The sequence below is a fragment of the Malus sylvestris genome, chromosome 12 (genome assembly GCF_916048215.2).
Source record: "Malus sylvestris chromosome 12, drMalSylv7.2, whole genome shotgun sequence".
Lineage (NCBI taxonomy): Eukaryota > Viridiplantae > Streptophyta > Magnoliopsida > Rosales > Rosaceae > Malus > Malus sylvestris.
The window spans coordinates 16,773,127-16,792,850 of NC_062271.1; the positions used below are offsets into that span (position 1 = coordinate 16,773,127).

General features: G+C 38.4%; 1 protein-coding gene and 1 long non-coding RNA gene across 2 annotated transcripts; both read left to right on the forward strand.

The window, feature by feature from the left end:
* Positions 1–5,836: 5,836 nt before the first annotated feature.
* LOC126592473 (uncharacterized) lies at positions 5,837–8,665 on the forward strand. Its single transcript, XR_007612652.1, has 5 exons — positions 5,837–5,886; positions 6,138–6,215; positions 6,550–6,803; positions 8,309–8,388; positions 8,466–8,665. It is a non-coding gene; the product is annotated as an uncharacterized LOC126592473 (long non-coding RNA).
* Positions 8,666–14,196: 5,531 nt separating this feature from the next.
* On the forward strand, positions 14,197–15,041 carry LOC126592191 (uncharacterized). The gene is made up of 2 exons (XM_050257921.1): positions 14,197–14,376; positions 14,481–15,041. Exons 1-2 carry the CDS (start codon positions 14,197–14,199, stop codon positions 15,039–15,041), a joined length of 741 nt encoding a protein of 246 aa, XP_050113878.1.
* The last annotated feature ends 4,683 nt before the right edge of the window (positions 15,042–19,724 follow it).

A 19,724-nucleotide genomic window follows, 5' to 3' on the forward strand; every position in this document is an offset into this window, starting at 1 on the left:
TAAGGGTACCATCATCTCCAACACCGGGTCTGTATTGGTATCGGGGATTCAAATAATATGCTATTCAAAGAAACACATACTCTAATAAGATAAATAATACTTATGCAACTAAAGAAATGAATTGCAAATTATGACATAATTTATACCTGCTGCATGCAAATCGTGGTATAATGTTTTATACCATCGGTCTTCAATTATTTTTACGACCCACCTTGCACCATGTTTTCTTTCCAATTCATCCTTCACTACACGCATCAACTCATATACAGCCCCCATAGTAGGATACACTTCTGTGTCAACGATCCGTAAAACTTTGTAAAGAGGTTCAAACACTTGACACACATGTTCTGTTTGACTCCAAAAAGCATGATCAAGCACTATACTTTCCACCAAACGACCTGTATTTGAGCGGCTAAAATTGTGGTTGGCCCAATCATCACTGGTGAATAGTTGCTTCAACCCTGCTTTCTTCTTGAGTAGGCTGTTTAATGCAATATAGTTGGTGGCGAATCGAGTGATAGCTGGACGAATAATTTCTCCTCTGCAAAATTCACGCATCTTTGCCAACAACCAACCGTGATTGTAAATATAATTAGTGATCGTTCTAGCTCTTTTGACCACAGTAGCAACATTCTCTCTCTTCCCCTCCCTTCCCCCTTCTCCAGTTCTTCCACACACACACAGAGACATCATCTCTCGAATCTCGATCCTCCTCGTCCGTGTCTCCGTGTCTCCCTGTCTCCCTCTGCTCCTCCCATCTTACCCGCCCTAAACCCAGCCGTCGACACCACTCCATAACCGTCCGTGTCTCCGTGTCTCCCTGTCTCCCTCTGTCTCCGTAGTCCAAGCCGTCGACACCACTGAGGAGCACGAACTTGTCCCAGCCGTCTTGGATTCGTGAGGAAGACGATGTTCCAGGCTCCTACTTCTCTTCTTCCCTTCTATTACTTTAAATTTTTGTACAGATTTCAATTTTTCTGCATGTTGCACCTTTGTTGTACTGAAATTGATTTTAGGGATTTAGGAATTAGGGTTTCTATTTTTGTACAGATTGCGATTTATCTGCATGTTGCTTGATTTTTGTACTGAAATAGATTTTAGGGATTTAGGAATTAGGGATTCAGTTCAGTTGCTTTGAATCCGAATTTGGGGATTTAGGGAATCGGTTCATTTGCTTTGAATTTTGTACTGAAATCGTTCTTCTCGGCTTGTAAACATGTTGATTTTTGTACTGAAATCGTTCTTCTCGGAATCCTGTATTGTAGATTCAGTTCATTTGCTTTGATTTAGCATTTGGGGATTTAGGGTTTCGGATTATTTGCTCCGGCCGTGTTCTCCGATGAGTCCATACCAAATATCGCGATAGTTTCGAAAATATCGCGATATTATCGATATTATCGATAATATCGCGATATTCTGCCGAAAACAAGTTGGATAGTTACTAAAATATCGGGGTCCCAAAAAAACGATAATATCGGCGATATTTCGCCGATATTATCGATATTTTCTACTGTGATCGGACCCTTGTTAAACATGAATTACACATCAAAGCTGGCTGCAAGCCTTTCCGCCAGCCCCCTCGCCAGTTCTCAACTGAAGTACAGAAGTTACAGTAAAATAACTCACACTATTTATGAAACAAAACCAAAATAATCCACACTATTTCTGGAACTCCAACAAAATAACCCATATTATTTCTGGAACTGCTACAAAATAACCCACATTATTTCTGAAACTCAACCAAAATAATCCACATTATTTCTGAAACTACAGCAAAATAACTCACACTATTACTGTAACTGAACCAAAATAATTCACAGTATTTCTGTAAGTGAACAAAATAAACACTATCTCTAGAAATACAACAAAATAAGAACGAGGTTGAATGACAAACACCCAAAACAAACCCAAACAAAAATCCCTTTTCTTTCCCAAAACTAAAAACAAAAAGAAAATTAATTACTAAATAACTATTACTATGCCAAATGTAGAGAGAAACAGAGATTAAATAGGGGAAATTCTATTTTTGAAAAATTGTTGCAAAAATATACATAATTTTAGAATTTAATATATTAAAAAGTTTGGGAGGAGTTGCAGAGAATTAGAAGCTTCCGTTTCTTGTCACTTTGGCTGCATGAAAGCTTGCACATTGCCTTGATCATCTTTTAGTGGTCTAAATAATCAAAAAATGCTTGAGTGTCCTCGTGGTAACAATACGATCCCACGCGACCCTCCCTTACTTCATTGGGTAAGACTGAGATGAAATGAGGGTTCGTGCTCTGCCTTAATGGCGGTGATGATTCATTTGGAAAAATCGTAATATTTGTGAATTGACTAATGGGCTTGGGTTAAGTTCTGTTAGGGGTAATTATGAAAAAAAGTATTTTACTGCAGGTTAGGCTTTAATCTGGCCCATGTTTTTAATGTTTGTAGGGTTGGTATATGAAAAGTTGTGTTTCATGATCAAATCTTAAGCCTTTTTTATTAGGGAATTATTATTAACACTCCAAAAATCTCATTCTACACCCCAAACATTTTATATTTGGAAAGAAAAATACACTTGTGAGGAGTTTAGAATGAGATTTTTGAAGTGCTAATAACACTTCCCTTTGATTAAATAAAAGTTTATGATGGTTTTTTATTAAAAAAAAGTTGGCCCAACTCTTTTTCATCAATGCTCTTTTTTAAAGAAAAAAAAAGGATATGTTACATTTACATGGCTGTGATGTTTGTGTAAAAAAAAAAAAATTGAGTAGTATGTAATTACTAAATTGCCATGTCTATTCATTTTGTTTAGCTTTGATGAGAATGTTAAAATAGTAATTTCATAGAGTTTTTAGGGAGTTTTTACGAAACACTTGCGATAATGTTCACTTTAATTAAAAATGACATTTTTACTCTAAAAAGTCATTCATGGTACTATTCACTTACAACACTTTTTTGTCATTTTGATTAAAACTGAAAGTTTTCAAACCCTTTTTGTTAGTTTTTTTTTTTAAGGGATAATGGGTAGTTTAGATTAATATTATAAAAAATTCATATTTATTCCATGCCCCTTACAACGAACTTTCCCAACAATTTAACAAGAAATGATATAGAATAGTAATTTCGTAGAGTTTTAGATTTTTTTTTTTTTTGTCAAAAGATATACTTTATTTTTAATCTAATCGAAATATTTACATCCATAGCAAGAAAATTAAATAAAAACTCAGGTCCTATCTCGTCCCAAACAAATGGACCACCATGTTTGGCAGTAAACGAGGCAACTGCGGCATAAACCCAATTTTGACATCTCCAATATGCTTCACCAAAGAATCAATATCAAACATAAGACATTCCAAATCAACATCCACTTCAATCTCCTTGTTAATCATTCACAATAGCACCTAGGCATCTGATTCAATCTCCACCTTTGTAAATCCCTTGTTTTTGCAAAACACAAGTACTACACGAATAGCCTCCACTTCCGCCAAGATTGCCGAATTAAAAGGCCTCTTCACCGCCCCTCCTGCTCTCCGCAAACACCTTGCAAAATCTCAAATCACCCACCCATAACTCTTCAGCCCTATCTTAGAATTCCATGATCCATCACAATTTACTTTCAATGTACCAAACATTGGTTTCCTCAACCCTTCAGTTGCTCCACCATCCTCCCGTGCCCCAATCTTCTTTGACTTAACCAAAGAATCCCTCACCTCCTTCTCAATAACACAATGCTCACCCACATGTCTTATCTATACCTCAATTGCCTCAATTGGATTCCATGTTTTCCCTTGAAACACCACATCATTTTTGCACTTCCAATTTCTCCACAGCCCAAAGGCCACGTCTTGGAGAATTTCTTACTGCATTGCCATCCCTTTTATACGTGATAACACAGCCTCCCAACATCCCCTAAAGTCTTGTCCCACTAGAGACAATGAATCAATTTGTAATGGGCAGCAAAACCAGAACACTTTATTGAATTCGCATCGGAAAAAAAGATGTTCCTTTGTTTCCTCCACAGGGCCACACATCGCACACCTATAATCCACATTCATACATCTCCGAAGCAAATTCCTTCTTACTGCCAGCGAACCGTTGCAACATCTCCACATAATTTTTTTTTAATTTTTAAGAACATGAAGCCCTCACATTGCTTTCCACAGTCGGTCCCTTTCAGCCTTCCCACTTACCATGCTCATACGCCTTCTCCTAAACTCCCCATTCGCTTGCAACTTCATCGTAACCTTATACCCTGTTCGAACCGTATACCCTCCATGTTTCGTATGATGCCAAATAATCTTATCCTTACAACCCATCAAACTCAATGGTATTCCCCAAATGAACTTTGACTCTTCCTCATCAAAATGCTCATGTACCATCTCCATAATCCACCCACTCAAATCAAAATCAATCAAATCGCTCACCCATTCTGGCCTTAAAGCATTTCGAGTCTAAAGTTTGAAAGTGTTGGGTATAGGAATCCAAGGATCCCCAGTGACTCTGATATTCTTTCCATCCCCCACCTTCTAGCACAACCCCTTTTCAAGAATTTTTTTTTTCCTTTGAAAAATACCTTTCCAACCCCATGACGATATACACCCAATCTTTGCATCCAAAAAAGTTGTGTTCGGAAGGAGCCATCATCAAACGCCACCCAATGTTAGTCAAGAACGCAAGGTTGAAGCATTGTAAGTCCCTAAACCCCAATCCCCCCCCCCCCCCCCGTCTTTCTCTTCTTCAAATTTCCCCATGCAATCTAAGGCATTCCGGAATTTATTTTATTTCCCCTCCACTAAAATCTCGCTATTTCTCGCTCCATCTCTTTGCACAACTCACCAGAAGCTTAAAACAAGACATCGCATAGTTTGGCATATGATTTCTGACCACCTTTCTCAAATGATTTCCCTTTCCATCTCTTTGCACATACTCACCGTCTTTCTCAAATGATTTCTGACCGCACGATGCACGATGAATGGCTAAGATGTGAGAATCTCTAAGATCCCCACAATTTAAACCTGAATGAAATTCAAAAAAAGATTACACGACTTTTTGGGGGGGGTCAAATGAGCCATTACATCACACGACATTTTTTTTGTCAAATGAGCAATGCATTGAAAACACTGAAGATGAAGAGAAAAGTACAAAGAAGCTCAGAAGGGAAGCCAAAGCTTTCGTGAGGGAAGGAGACCGCTACGCACCATCCACATTTAATTTAAAAGAAAACTAATAAAAATGGTTTGAAAACTTAGAGTTTTAACGATAATGACAAAATAAAGAGTATAGTAAATAGTACCAGGATTGACTTTTTAATGTCAAAATGTGGTTTTTCGTTAAAGTGAATAGTACCGGGAGCTTTTTGTTGAGGTTCCCTTAATTTAATCCAAGTGGGGCATGGAGAAGACTAAACATTGAAATTTCATAGTGATAATTAAACAGGCAAATGATTTAGGATTTAATTGAATTTTTTTTTAAATGATTTACGAACCGAGACTTTCAAAATAGATTGTTCAAATACTTGTGTGGGGCTTGGCTTGCCACTGGATTTCGCTAAGTGGCACTACAATCCACTCAAAACTCACCACGTGGCAAGTCTAAAAGATAATCTTTTATCATTCTTTTATATTTAAAATTTTTATAATTATTTTTAACTAATTAATATATTATATATACATATATATATATATATATATTAATGTTATGTTTCCTTTTTTATTTCTTTCTCCCTATTTTTTTCTTCCCAAATCCACCCCCCCCCCCCACTTTGTTTTGCCGTAGGTCATGGGTTTCAGTACTCCCTCCCCTTTCTTTCTTTCCCAATTTCGTTTCTTTTTTTTCTTAAAAAAAAAAAGAAAAAGGTTATGTACCCACTTCAATTTTATCATGGAAAGCAACCAAGAATATGTAAGTTTCTTTTCTTTCTTTATACAATAGTTGCTTTGATCATTTGACATGAATAACCCACATATATAGTTGTATTAGGGTTATTTTCTTTTCTTTTAATTGGGGATTTTTGGGTTCGGGTTCGGGTGTTTGATTTTTTTATATTTATAATATGAATTAGGGTATCTGCTATGTTTGCTACCTTCTTTATTATGAGTCTTTAATTAATATGTTAGTCTAATCTTTGATTTATTTTTTTTTTCAATTGATAGGTTGCTGCTGGGGCAATGGAGTTTGAAGAAGATCTGAAAATCGGAATGGTGGTGCATTCAGACGCTGAAGCTTTTCAGGTATGCAATGCTTATGTTTTGAGGAAGGGATTCAATCTTCGTAAAGGGCATATTCAAAGAGATAAATCAAATAATGTTACGCAACGAGTTTTTTTGTGTTCCAAGGAAGGGTGTAAAGACTTATGCAATGACAACATTGTTGATAAACTAACTACACAAATAGGTTGCAAGGCGTTAATCAAATTTTCAGTAAATCTAGGTGTATGGAAGATTTCACATGTTAATTCAATTCATAATAATGAGCTTGCCAAGCCTGAAGAAAGACAATTTCTAAGATCAGGTACAAAAATACAAGATGCTCATGCTGGGGTCATTAATTCTATGGTGGATGCAGGTATAAAGCCCTCACAGTCATATTGTTACTTAGCAGAAGAAGTTGGAGGGGCTGAAGATGTTGGATTCACAAAGAAAGATTGTCAAAAAATTTTGTATAGGAAGACGTCTGAAACGATGGAAGGAGGAGATGCACAAAGTTTGTTTAATCATTTCAAGGCAAGGCAAGCAAAAGATTCCAAATTTTTCTATTCGATACAAGTGGACCAACTGAATCGGATGACAAATTTTTTTTTTGAGAGATGACAGATCAAGGTTAGACTATAATTGCTTTGGAGATGCTTTATGTTTTGATACTACATTTCGAACTAACAAGTACAATTTGATTTGCGCTGTATTTGTTGGAGTTAATCATCATTGGAAGAATGTGCTACTTGGTTGTGCTTTTTTGTTAGACGAAAGCACCGAATCATTTGTTTGGTTATTTAAGACATTCTTAGAGTCAATGGGTAATAAACAACCAAAGACTATTTTCACTGATGAAGATCAAGCAATGACAAATGCTATTGAGCAAGTATTTATGGGGACGCATCATTGGTTGTGTACTTGGCACATCGCACATAATGCTACAAAAAATATTTCTAGCCTTTATGCCAATCCTGAGTTCAAAACACACTTCAACAAGGTGTTTGATGGTTGTCAAAGTGTACCAGAATTTGAAGCTGCATGGTACTCCATGACTAGTAAGTTCAACCTTCAAACTCATCCATGGCTTAATAAGCTATATAACCTTCGTAATAAGTGGTGTCCTGCTTTTAGCTTAGATACTTTCTTTGCAAAGATGAAATCCACTCAGAGTTGAGAGTACAATGTTTTCCATCAAATGTGTACAAAGACAACAAGTATTATTGAGTTTGTGCTTCACTAAGAGAAAAAGCTAGAAGACATGCGTTTGACAGAGTTGCAGAAGATTTTCCCTGCAAACAAGGTATGCCTCGTCTCAAAGTAATTAGTGGAATTTTATGTCATGCAACTGAGGCGTACACCAATAAAATATTCAAGTTCTTTGAAATTGAGTACATGAGTTGTTTGACATTAAGGTTAAGAGAAGTTAGTAATGAAGAAGGAGTTACTATCTATGAAGCAACCGAAGAAGGTCATAAAAAAGTAAACACAATTGAGTTTATCTCTCATACTTCCATGGTTTCCTGCTCATGTAAAATGTATGAAGCTACGGGCATATTGTGCTGCCATGCTTTGAGGGTGTTCGATTCGAAATATCTTACAAGGTACCAACCCAATATATATTAAAGAGATGGACCAAAACGGTCAAAGAAATGATGCTTTTGAGTAGTGATTTAGATGATTCATCACCACAAGGAAATCTGAAGTCTGCTCAATCATTACGTCTTAGTCAATTGATGCATAAAATAGTCTTTTCAGCTTAGCGCCAATGAGTGATTGGGGTGCTCACGTTGTAAGTGAAAAATTATCAGAGGCAATGAAGTTGGTTGAAAAAGACATAAAAGCAAATAAAGCCTCGGATAAGGTTAAAAAGGAAAATAGCCTATCTACTTCCGGTGTTCAAGATGATGATCAAGATATATTGGATCCTCCAATCGTGAGAGCTAAAGGGGTAACCAACAAGAGATTGAAGAGTGCTTTGGAAAAATTGAAGAAAGTGGCAAAAGTTAGATATACCTTGCAAATGTCACCACCTAATAGTATAGTTTCTAGTAATACTCATTCAATATGGTACTTTATACTTTTTATTGTGAATATACTATATTATTATGTAATGAATATATGTACATTTGCAGAGCAACATAATCAAGAGACTATGAATGCTCCATCAAATATGACAACCTTGTATCCATCATTTCATGACTTTTATAATCAGGTTTGTATTGAAACTTATATTTGGGGTTATAAGTCACAATCTGTGTTAGCATTCTAACATTTTGTTTATTGATTTAGGTTAATGGCAGTAGACATCTTGGATAACACAACTTTAGCTCTTCAACTTCAAGAGTTCTTAGAAAAATGCGCAGATGCTGGAAACATAGAGCTCATGGATTGAAGATGGATGAATTGAAGAGACGATGTGGTATTTTTTTTTTCTTTTTTTTTATATAGTTTGGCTGCTTGACAATTAGTCAAAATAACTTTTAGATTCACCTTGGATATCAAGTTTTTTAACAGCTTATGTTTTGATCAAAGTTTTATTTCAAATAGTATTATCTATAGTTCTTAATTATATTTGGTAGAGATGTACTTTCTTGAAAATAGAAAGTTACTACGATCAAAACAAAGTGAAAGATAACAAATATGAAAAAATTGACTCGATAATTTGGAGTGTGCACTTTTGTATTCATGTCACATGATCAAAGCAATTATTGTATAAAGAAAGAAAAGAAACTTACAGATTCTTGGTTGATTTCCATGATAAAATTGGAGTGAGTGCAGAACAATTTTTTTTTTTAAAGAAAGAAAGAAAGAAACGAAACTAGGAAAGAAAGAAAGGGGAGGGAGTACTAAAACCCAAGACCTACAGCAAAACAAAGTTTTGTTTGGGGAAAGGGGGAAATAGGGGAAAAGAAATAAAAAAGAAACATAACATTAATATATATAATATATTAATTAGCAGTGTTCTAAAAAACGGCCTAGGCGTGGTTGTGTCGATCCGATTAGGTCCGAATTGTTAAGAAAAATCAGGAGCTATTAGGCGCCTGCCTAGGCGCTTTTAGGCGGTCTAGGCGGCTGTCTAGGCAACGGTTTAGGCGGAGTGAAATGGTTTCCTAGGAAGAAATCCAACCAAATACCCAGAATCGCAAAAGCTTTCTCGCCACTTTGACTCCCTCTCTCTATGCACCATGACTTTCTTAGCTGTCGCTACTTCCTCTATCTGAAATCCATCGAAAAAGAGGAACTTACACCGAAATAGAAGAAGAGGAAACAAAAAAAAAAGGAGAATTTACAGAGGGAAAATGGAAAGAAGAAGAAGAAGAAGAGGAAATGGAAAGAAGACGAAGATGAAGACGATGAGGAAAAGGAAGAATAAAAAAGAATAAAGTTCCAGTTTTCAAAATGGTTGGGAGTCTCAAGGCGTCAAAATGGTGTTGGGAGTCTCTGACTCTATTGGCTGATGTGAATTGTGAGGGATACATGGGGACTAGAGGTGGAAGGTGTTAAGGAATCTCCTACATCAAAGGAGATCAGTTCGTTAACAACACAATCTGCTCCATCAACCGCACAATCGGCTCCTCCGTATGAAAGTCAACTATGATATATGCTATGCTGTCTTTCCTATTCTATTTGATTAGGATTGATTCAGTCATTCAAGTATGATTGTATTTACCATATTAGGATTGTATTCAAAGTGTATATAATCACAGACCTGTACCTATAAACAAATCAATGAAATATACAAATTCTACATGGTATCAAGTGTTGGAAATATACCCTGAAAGTCAATCTTTGGAAGAAACCTTTCAGCACAATTGAATCGATGTATGGATGACTCTTATACATTAAATGGCAAAGATACTAATTAGGACTATCTCAATAAACGATATATGTCCTAAATAGTGTATCCATGGACAATGGATCGATTGAAGAAGTAATCTAATGAAGTTAGACTACAGAGACCTTCTTCACATAACCAAATGTCCAAAAAGGTTCCTGGTCATTGGATTGTCGAAGGGATATTGACAATACGTAGACCGGTACATACTGTGTCCGCTTCAATTGGAAGGATGGAAAGTCTCATCCCATTCGTGTTGTGACACTAAGACAAGTATGTAGGTGCTCATTGATCAAGATCACTCTTGATTCAATTAGTAGTTTTGAACAACTAATTGGGCATTCTTTAAAAGGTTTTAAAATGTCAATTGTGTTAGTAATTAAACCAAGAAAGAAGTGTCTAAATCTATAAAATGTTTAAAGACTTTAGTCACTCAATAACAAGACATTAACTTAGTGAAGATTGAAACAAATAAGCTTGAAATGTTTTAAAGCTACTACACAATGTCTTATTCCAATATATACCACTTTTATACATTTTAAATGTATGAAATGATTTCTCATTAAAGTCATGAGAAATAGTGGGAGGTGTGAAAATGGATATAAACTTGAATGTGATTGGTTTATAGTTGTCTAAAGAATAATAGTACTTGACTATTATTAAGAGTTTGTAATTTTAATTGTTAAAAGACTCAAGCTCTTCAAACGTTAAAATTATATGTTGTGTGACATTCTAAAGAATAGTCTTTGAATGTTGGTTTCGTCAACCTAGCATAAAATGGTTATATGTTGGGAGTTGTCCATAATTCTCTTTTATGAGAACATGCTAAATAACCAAGCATATGGACAAGTTGATGAAACAAAAGGGAATAGCTTCAAAATGAGTCACAACATATGGTTTAACAAACAAGACAATCCAAATTCAACATCTCATGTAACAATATTGCTCAATGTAGTTTTGATAAAGAATTATATCAACCACCTAGAAGGAATGGTTGAGTTTCTATATCCTTAGTAGGAGCCATGCTTCCACTAAAGACTTGGATAATTCTTATATGACTACATTAAAGGTCTTAGTATGACTAAAACTTCAAGTATGGTGTATGACACCATATAATTTAAATGAATAGACTTAATGAAGCAAGTCACACAATTTTGGAATTACTTGAGAAGGAATTCTTTTGTGTATGATTCATTTAAAGTTAATGGGAGCAATATGCATTCAAATCAAGAAAAATATAATTGTTATTTTTGAATGACTGCTAAGTTACAACAAGGCCAGTGGGAGTGATGTTATAATTTGAGCAACAAGATGTGAATAAAGTCTATTTGATAGACTTGATAAAACATAAATGTTACTCGAGAAATGACAAAACATGACATGGTCAATTTTGAAGTATAGACTTGAAATTGGACTTATTGATATAGCAAGGCTATCTCAATAATGTTGTATGGGAATTAAATCTCAAATGTTGTAGATTTAAGAAAGCATTTTCCTATGTGATAGGAAATCACTTTCATAACCCTTATAATGAATATGTCATAAAATCACAAAAGGGACCCATGTATTGACTTGTGAAGTAGATATCCAAAGATGAAGAAACCATTGAGTTTGTCACTTTAAGATATTACTATATCCCAGGATCAGAACCAAAGCAACTGAAAGAGTATTATTGCCTTTAAGAAAGAAACATCAGAGTGGGACTCTGGAAGCGTGCATTCACTAAGGTTGTTAACCAAAGTGAAAAATAAGCCATTTTAACAAATGGAACTTCATAATGGATGAAGTACTAATCATATGAATGAATTGTTAGTATTGTACTACAATGGTCTCAAGGTTGGAGCAAAGTTTGTATAAAGTATACAAACGAAATATATGTCGATATATAGTTTTAGAAACTGCTTCAAATGTGTTTTGAATGGAAGGGGTTCTTTTAGAACCAATGATTGAATCCAAACCATAACGTCGTTAGTAGGGTACTACGATGTAATGGGGCGATAGCTCAAGCCATGGAATCAAGGTCTCATCAAAGTATTCGAACACAATAAAGAGACATCATCAAATGTTTTGGAAACATTTGATAAGTGAATCCCTTTTTGAATAATAAAAGGGATTAATACATAACCAAGTTAACCTACGAGCATAAGCTCTCTCAACAAGATGTATAAGATACACTGGTGATTGACTTTAGTGCAAGTGGGAGATTGTTGGAAATATGCCCTGAAAGTCAATCTTTGGAAGAAACCTTTCAGGACAATTGAATTGATGTATGGATGACTCTTATACATCAAATGGCAAAGATACTAATTAGGACTATCTCAATAAACGATATATGTCCTAAATAGTGTATCCATGGACAATGGATCGATTGAAGAAGTAATCTAATGAAGTTAGACTACAGAGACCTTCTTCACATAACCAAATGTCCAAAAAGGTTCCTGGTCATTGGATTGTCGGAGGGATATTGACAATACGTAGACCGGTACATACTGTGTCCGCTTCAATTGGAAGGATGGAAAGTCTCATCCCATTCGTGTTGTGACACTAAGACAAGTATGTAGGTGCTCATTAAGGGAATGAGTTCACTGAACACAATCGAACGAGAGTACTTGCATGGAGGTCTACTCACATGTCAAGCAAAGTAACTCTAATGGTTGGAATAATGTAAGTAGTCCTTTGACCTGAGGCATCGTCGTTGTCTTGTGGTTAAGTACTTGATCTTTGATTATGTCAAAAGTCACTCTATCAGAATGTCAACGGTATAGTTGGGGTTAAGCCACTTAGTCATGAAGGCAAGTGTATGCGCAACAAGGAATCTCTAATCCTCGATAAGAGAGGAAGAATACTCTAAGATATGATTCGGGAATCTTCGGCCGAAGTATCGAGCGTAATAAAGGAAAGCGTTCCTATACGACTCAATTGAATCATATAAGAAGGAATAATCACATTAGGGGTTTGACATAATATATCCATACCCTAATGATGTGATTGAGAGTATTGTTTTAGAGAAGGATCGAATTACATTGTAATTCCAACTGAATAGGTTCTCCGAATAAACTTCTACATTAGCTTGGGTAGCTATGACATATGGTTAGATGTCACTCATAGCTTGTGAGTTCTTCTAGACGATTAAATGTAGTCGTCAAAGAAGAAAGGTGAATTAAAATGAAGTTTTAATTCACTAAGTGATTGAATTAAATATAATCAATTGGATTGATGCCAATCACCTCACTGCCTTGCTAATTAGAACCTAAAAGGTTGTTCACCAATACACTATTGTAGTGAGTAATTAATGGATGATGGAAACAATTAATTGGATTAATTAAGTGTTGCGATTAATTTAGAAAGTCTAAAGAAATCATAAAAGCGATAAAGATCGTTTTGGGCTTAAAGAAACGTTCGGGTTTAATTGGGCCCATTGGGCCTAAACCCATTGGGCTTTTATTCAAGCATTGGATGACTTGAAATAATAAAAGCCCAAAGGCCAAACAAACAACAAAGAGGCCGGCCATATACAAGTGGAGAGGAGAGATATTTAGTCAAGTAGTTGACTAGGTTTCTTTTGTCTATTTAAAGAACTTTATAGAGATATTGTTCATTAGGGTTTTTTTGTGAGTTTTGAACAACAAAGAGGCAAAAGAAAATAGCTCTCTTGAACCACAAAGGCTGGCCACCTTAGGGGTGTTTTTACTAACATATCTTACACCCTTTTGGTTATTTCTTCATCCTTCTCACTACTCTAGTGGGTGAGGATCTTTAGAGGTTTCCTACTTTGGAAACTTGAAGAGAACCTAGGAGCACTCATTCTATCAAAGTGGAGGAGGCAATGAGGGAAGCTAGGCTCAAGGAGTTCAAGGAACAAAGGGCTTGGAGGTGGTCCATCCTTGGTCTCAAGTCTAGATCAAGAGGTATAAGACTAAACCTTCACTTTGTTCTTTTCTCTAAATTTTTATTTGATGCATTATATATAAACCTATGAACCTTGAAGGGGATTTGCATGACTATAGCTTTGTTAATTTGTTATAAATGCTTCCGCTGCTTTCGTATATTAAATTTGATTTGTATATGCATGATAGTCATTTAGAAATCCCATCCATGAATCTCATAGATTTCCCTTCATCAAGAGCCCAAAAACTCTAGTGAGCATTTTTTTTGTTTTTATCCCTCTCTTCCCTGTCTTCATCCATGGCCACTGACGCCTCTACAACCAACCCTTTACCAGAGCTCAACTTCATTACTCCCACCTTGATCACAATCAACGCTACAGCCCAACTACCTGTGAAACTCACACCCACCATTACCCATCCTGGCGTGCTCAGTTTAACGCCCTCCTTTACGGCTACGACCTCATGGGTTATGTGGATGGTTCTAATATCTACCCATCAACCACTCAATCCATGCTTCGTACCTTTTAGATTCGGCAAGATCAACTCCTCCTTCATGCGATTCTTGCTTCCGTCTCATCGCAGGTCATCTCCCTTATTGCCTCTGCCAAGACATCTAAGGAGGCTTGGGACAAGCTTCTCCATCTCTTTGCTAGCAAAGCCCGTGCCTGTGTTCTTGGTCTCAAAGAACTCCTTACTCTCCTGCGCCGTGAGAACAAGCCTGTCTCTGAGTATCTACAAGAAGTCCACGTTATTGCAAATGAGCTCGCCATCATTGATGTCCCCCTCTCTGATGACGATCGCATTCTCTACATTCTTAATGGTGTTGGCTCTGACTTCAAGGAAATTGTTGCGGTAGTTCGTTCCCGTGACACCTCAATCTCTTTTGAAAACCTCCATGACAAACTGGTTGAACATGAAGCTGCTCTTAAGCGCGATGATACTGTTGTTGCTACCCTAGTGATCACTGCTAGTGTCACTCAGACATCTCGTTCCCACACCTCAAACCGTGGTTACCGCTTTCACAACTCCAACTCCAACCGTGGGTCCTTTGCCTCTCGCAATCCTTCTTGTGGTTCCTTCGGGCACCCCCACACATCTTCCATTGACACCAATTCTTGTAGTTCCTACAGGCCCACCAAATAATCTTTCACCGACAATGGTCGCCGCTCTACCAACATGAACAACACAGGTTATCGTGGTTTCTGTCAATGGTGTGGCACTCAAGGTCATAGTGCCAAACGTTGCCCTCAACTCCAATCTGGACCTCACAGTCCGCTAGTGGCCAATCCTACCACCCATGGCCGGTCCACCTATTCTCCAACATGGTTGCTTGATTCCGGTGCTTCTCACCATGTTACCTCCAATGTCAACACTCTTTCTGGTGCCTCTATATATGATGGTCCTAATGAAATAATTATTGGTAATGGTTCAAGTTTGGGTATCACTCATGTCAGTTCAACCACTTTACCCTCCTCATCCTCCCAATCTTTCAGCTTATCAAACTTTCTATGTGTTCCTTCTATGAAAAAAGACATTATTTCTATCTCTAAATTTAATAAACAAAATAATACCTCTATTGAACTTTGTCCTGATTTCTTTCATGTTAAGGATCTAAGCACGGGGGCGGTTCTTCTTCGAGGCCCGAATAAGGATGATGTGTACGAGTGGTCTCCCAAATCTTTTTGTCAACCGCAAGCTATGATGGGTGTGGTGGTTTCTCCCAACCTCTGGCATCGTCGTCTTGGTCACCCCAGCCACCAAACTCTCCAACAAGTCCTTCATTTGTCTTCCATTAATGTGTCTTCCAAGTTGTTCGAGTCTGTTTGTCATTCATTTCTATGTAATAAAAGCCATCGGCTCCCGTTTGGTACTTCGTCTCTCACCAGTCATGGTCCATTAAACCTCCTTTATAGTGATGTTTGGGGCCCTGCTCCGTACTCTTCTATTGATGGTTTTTCCTACTATGTTATCTTTGTTGACCATTTTACAAAATACATATGGCTCTACCCTCTCAAAAAGAAATCTGATGTGTTTTCCACTTTTGTCACCTTCAAAGCACTTGTCGAAAATTACTTCAAAAGAAAAATCACTAGATTATACACTGATGGTGGGGGCGAATTCATCAAACTCCAACATTTTCTCTCATCCAATGGCATCACCCATCTTCTTACACCACCTCACACTCCTCAACACAATGGAGTCGCCGAACGATGACATCGTCATATTGTTGAAACTGGTCTCACCCTTCTTCATCAAGCTTCTTTACCTCTCACCTATTGGTCTTATGCCTTTAAAACAGCTGCCTATCTTATCAACCGCATGACTACTCCGCTTCTTCACAATCTATCCCCATTCACTCAACTCTTTGATGAACAACCCAATTACTCCCGTCTTTGTACATTTGGGTGCTTGTGTTTTCCTTGGTTACGTCCTTACAATTCCATAAATTACTCCCTCGTTCTCGCCCATGTCTCTTCCTTGGTTAATAATCTAATCAAAGTGCTTTTCAGTGTCTTGATATTTCCTCCAACAAACTTTTTATCTCTCGGCATGTTCAATTCGATGAGTCCATTTTTCCTCTTGCCAACCTCCCTTCCTCAATTCCCCATGTCACTGTTGATAACTCTCACACTTGGGTCTCCTCTCTTCCTCCAGTTACTCATGTTCCTGTACACTTACCCACCAGGCCTGTTGAGTCGGTTGTTTCTTCTTCGCTGCCACCACATGTCACATCATCATCATCATCAGAATCTGCCCCCGTCTCAGAACCATCACCATTCTCTACCCCGGCCCCTATTGCTGCTGCTACCACTCATCTCTTACCGTCACCCAACCACCACGCATTGGCCCCTACCTCTACCGCACCTCTATTCACCTCACCACATTCTCTACCCAAACTGACCAAGTCTAGCCACCTCCCCACCTCAGCCCCATTTGTACATACACTAGAAACCCTTATAAGACTGTTGTCACCCTTCCATCCTCTGACCCACACCCCCCCAACCCCCCCGTACCTTATGTATTCCCCGATCATTCCATGATCACCCGTGCCAAAACAGGTATCCACAAACCCAATCCTCGGTATGCTATGACTGCTACTAAACATCTCATTCTCACTTCAGTTGAACCGACATGTGTTTCCCAGGCCATCAAGGATCCCCTTTGGCGGCAAGCAATGTCCAATGAGTTCAATGCGTTAATTTGCAATGGTACATGGGAGCTCGTTCCTTCCCTCCCCTCTCAAAATCTTATTGGTTGTAAGTGGGTGTTTCATATCAAACGGCATCCTGATGGCACTATTGACAGGTACAAGGCACGCTAGTTGCCAATGGTTTTCACCAACGCCCTGGTGTTGATTTTTCAGATACTTTCAGTCTGGTGGTCAAATCTACTACCATACGCATTGTTTTGCATCTTGCCGTGACTCATGGGTGGCCAATACATCAATTGGACGTTAACAATGCTTTCCTTCATGGCACAATCCGTGAAAATGTCTATATGGTCCAACCATCTGGTTTTGTTGACTCTAATCATCCATCTCATGTGTGTAAATTGAGGAAAGCCCTCTATGGCCTTAAATAGGCTCCCCGGGCATGGTACAAGGAATTACACTCATTTCTGCTCTTCCATGGCTTTGTCAATGCCATCTCTGATGCCTCACTCTTTCTCTTCAAAAATGGGACTGTTGTAATTTATTTTTTGGTTTATGTTGATGATCTTCTTATTACAGGCAACGATTCCTCACTTGTAGCAAAGTTCATCCAACTATTGGCAACTCGGTTCTCTGTCAAGGACCTGGGCTCATTACATTACTTTCTTGGTGTTAAGGTCATTCCCACAGCCACTGGCCTATTCCTCTCTCAGCACAAGTACATTCATGATCTTCTCGTCAATGCCAAGATGGATGGTGCAAAGGCTGTCAGTACGCCTCTCTCCACCACTAACTCACTCATGCTCCATGATGGCTCCTCCCTAACAGATGCCACTCCCTACCGTCGTCTTGTTGGTGGTCTTCAATACCTAAGCCTTACACGCCCTGACATCTCCTTCGCAGTCAATAAGCTCTCTCAATTCATGCATTCTCCTTCCGAGACTCACTGGCAGACACTCAAGGGGGCGTTTGTTTCACCTCCTTAGGAGGGACTGGACTGGACTGGACTATAGTCCCATGTTTGATAGGTGTTGGGACTAAGTTAAGTGGGACTAAAGGGGACTCGTGTGGACTACGGGGCTCGCTAGGTAGTCTTAGCGAGACCCCCCAAATACCACCGGATTGCTAAGATCGTTGCTCTGCTCGACTCCTCAGCGCTTTGCTCGACTGCTCACCCTGCTTGACAACCTCACCGGACCATCCCAGGACAACCGCCGCGTCCTCGTAAATCGCCGCTCTCGTTTCCTTCTTCCTCACTGCCTCGTACATTAAAAAATCCAAAACATCCAACCCCAGATTCGAGTCCACAACCTTCGACAACCCACAAACAGAGACAAATTTAACAAAGAAGATAGAATCCAAACAAAAAAACAGCAGCAGAGAAGACAGAATCCAACCCCAGATTCGGAGTCCACAACCTCCAAATTCTGCAAAATGAAGAATCGAGCTTCGTTTTTCTTGTTTGTCCACCGGGTCTTCCTCTTCGATTTGTCCATCGGGTCTTCCACTTCGATTTGTCCTCCACCGAGTCTTCCTCTTCGTTTTTCTCCTCCTCTGGTGGACAAGCCCGACGATCCCATGAACAAAAACCAGAAAAACGAAGCTCGATTCTTCATTTTGCAGAATTTTTTTGGCAATTAATCAAAAAAAAGAGGAAAGGGACGGAGAGTGTGGGACGGAGAGAACGAGGAAGAAAATGATGGAGGCTTCCAGAGAGAGGGAGAGTATTATTAGAAGAAAAAAAGATAGAATTAATTAATATAATATTATTAGATATGAATTAAAAAGTATAAAATATTGTAGTTTGTTATTATCCTTCTTTTTAGTCCGACACTGCACCAAACGCTTCACTAAATCAGTCCAGCTTAGTCTAGTCTAAGCCAGTCCAGCTTAGTCCCTGAAGCTAATCCAGTCCGAGATAGTCTGGTGCAACAAACGCACCCCAAGTGTCTTCTTCGCTACTTGAAAGGTACCATTTCCTTTGGCCTTCATCTTTGTCGTCGCCCCTCTCATCGTCTCTATGCCTTTTCAGATGCTGACTGGGTTGGTGATCGTGATGATCGCAAGTCTACGACTGGCTATGTTGTCTATCTCGGTGGAAATCTCATCTCTTGGAGCTCCCGTAAGCAGCGGTTTGTCTCTCGCTCCTCCACCGAAGCCGAATATCGGGCCATTGTTGCCACCACTGCTGAACTCACATGGATTCAGTCCTTACTGCGTGAACTTGGCATTCCTCTCCCCACAACACCAGTTGTTTCTTGTGATAACATTGGAGCCATGTTCTATTGTGCTAATCTTGTCCTACATTCCCGTATGAAACATATCAATATTGATTTTCAGTTTGTACGGGATCGTGTCACTCGTGGTCTTCTTCAAGTGTCTTATGTCTCCACTACTGATCAGCTTGCTGACGCTCTCACCAAATCCTTGCCACGTCCTCGTTTCCATCTCCTTCGTTCCAAGATCGGTGTCTCCGATGGTGCCACCGTCTTGCGTGTTAAGGAATCTCCTACATCAAAGGAGATCAGTTCGTCAACAACACAATCTGCTCCATCAACCGCACAATCAGCTCCTCCGTATGAAAGTCAACTATGATATATGCTATGATGTCTTTCCTATTCTATTTGATTAGGATTGATTCAGTCATTCAAGTATGGTTGTATTTACCATATTAG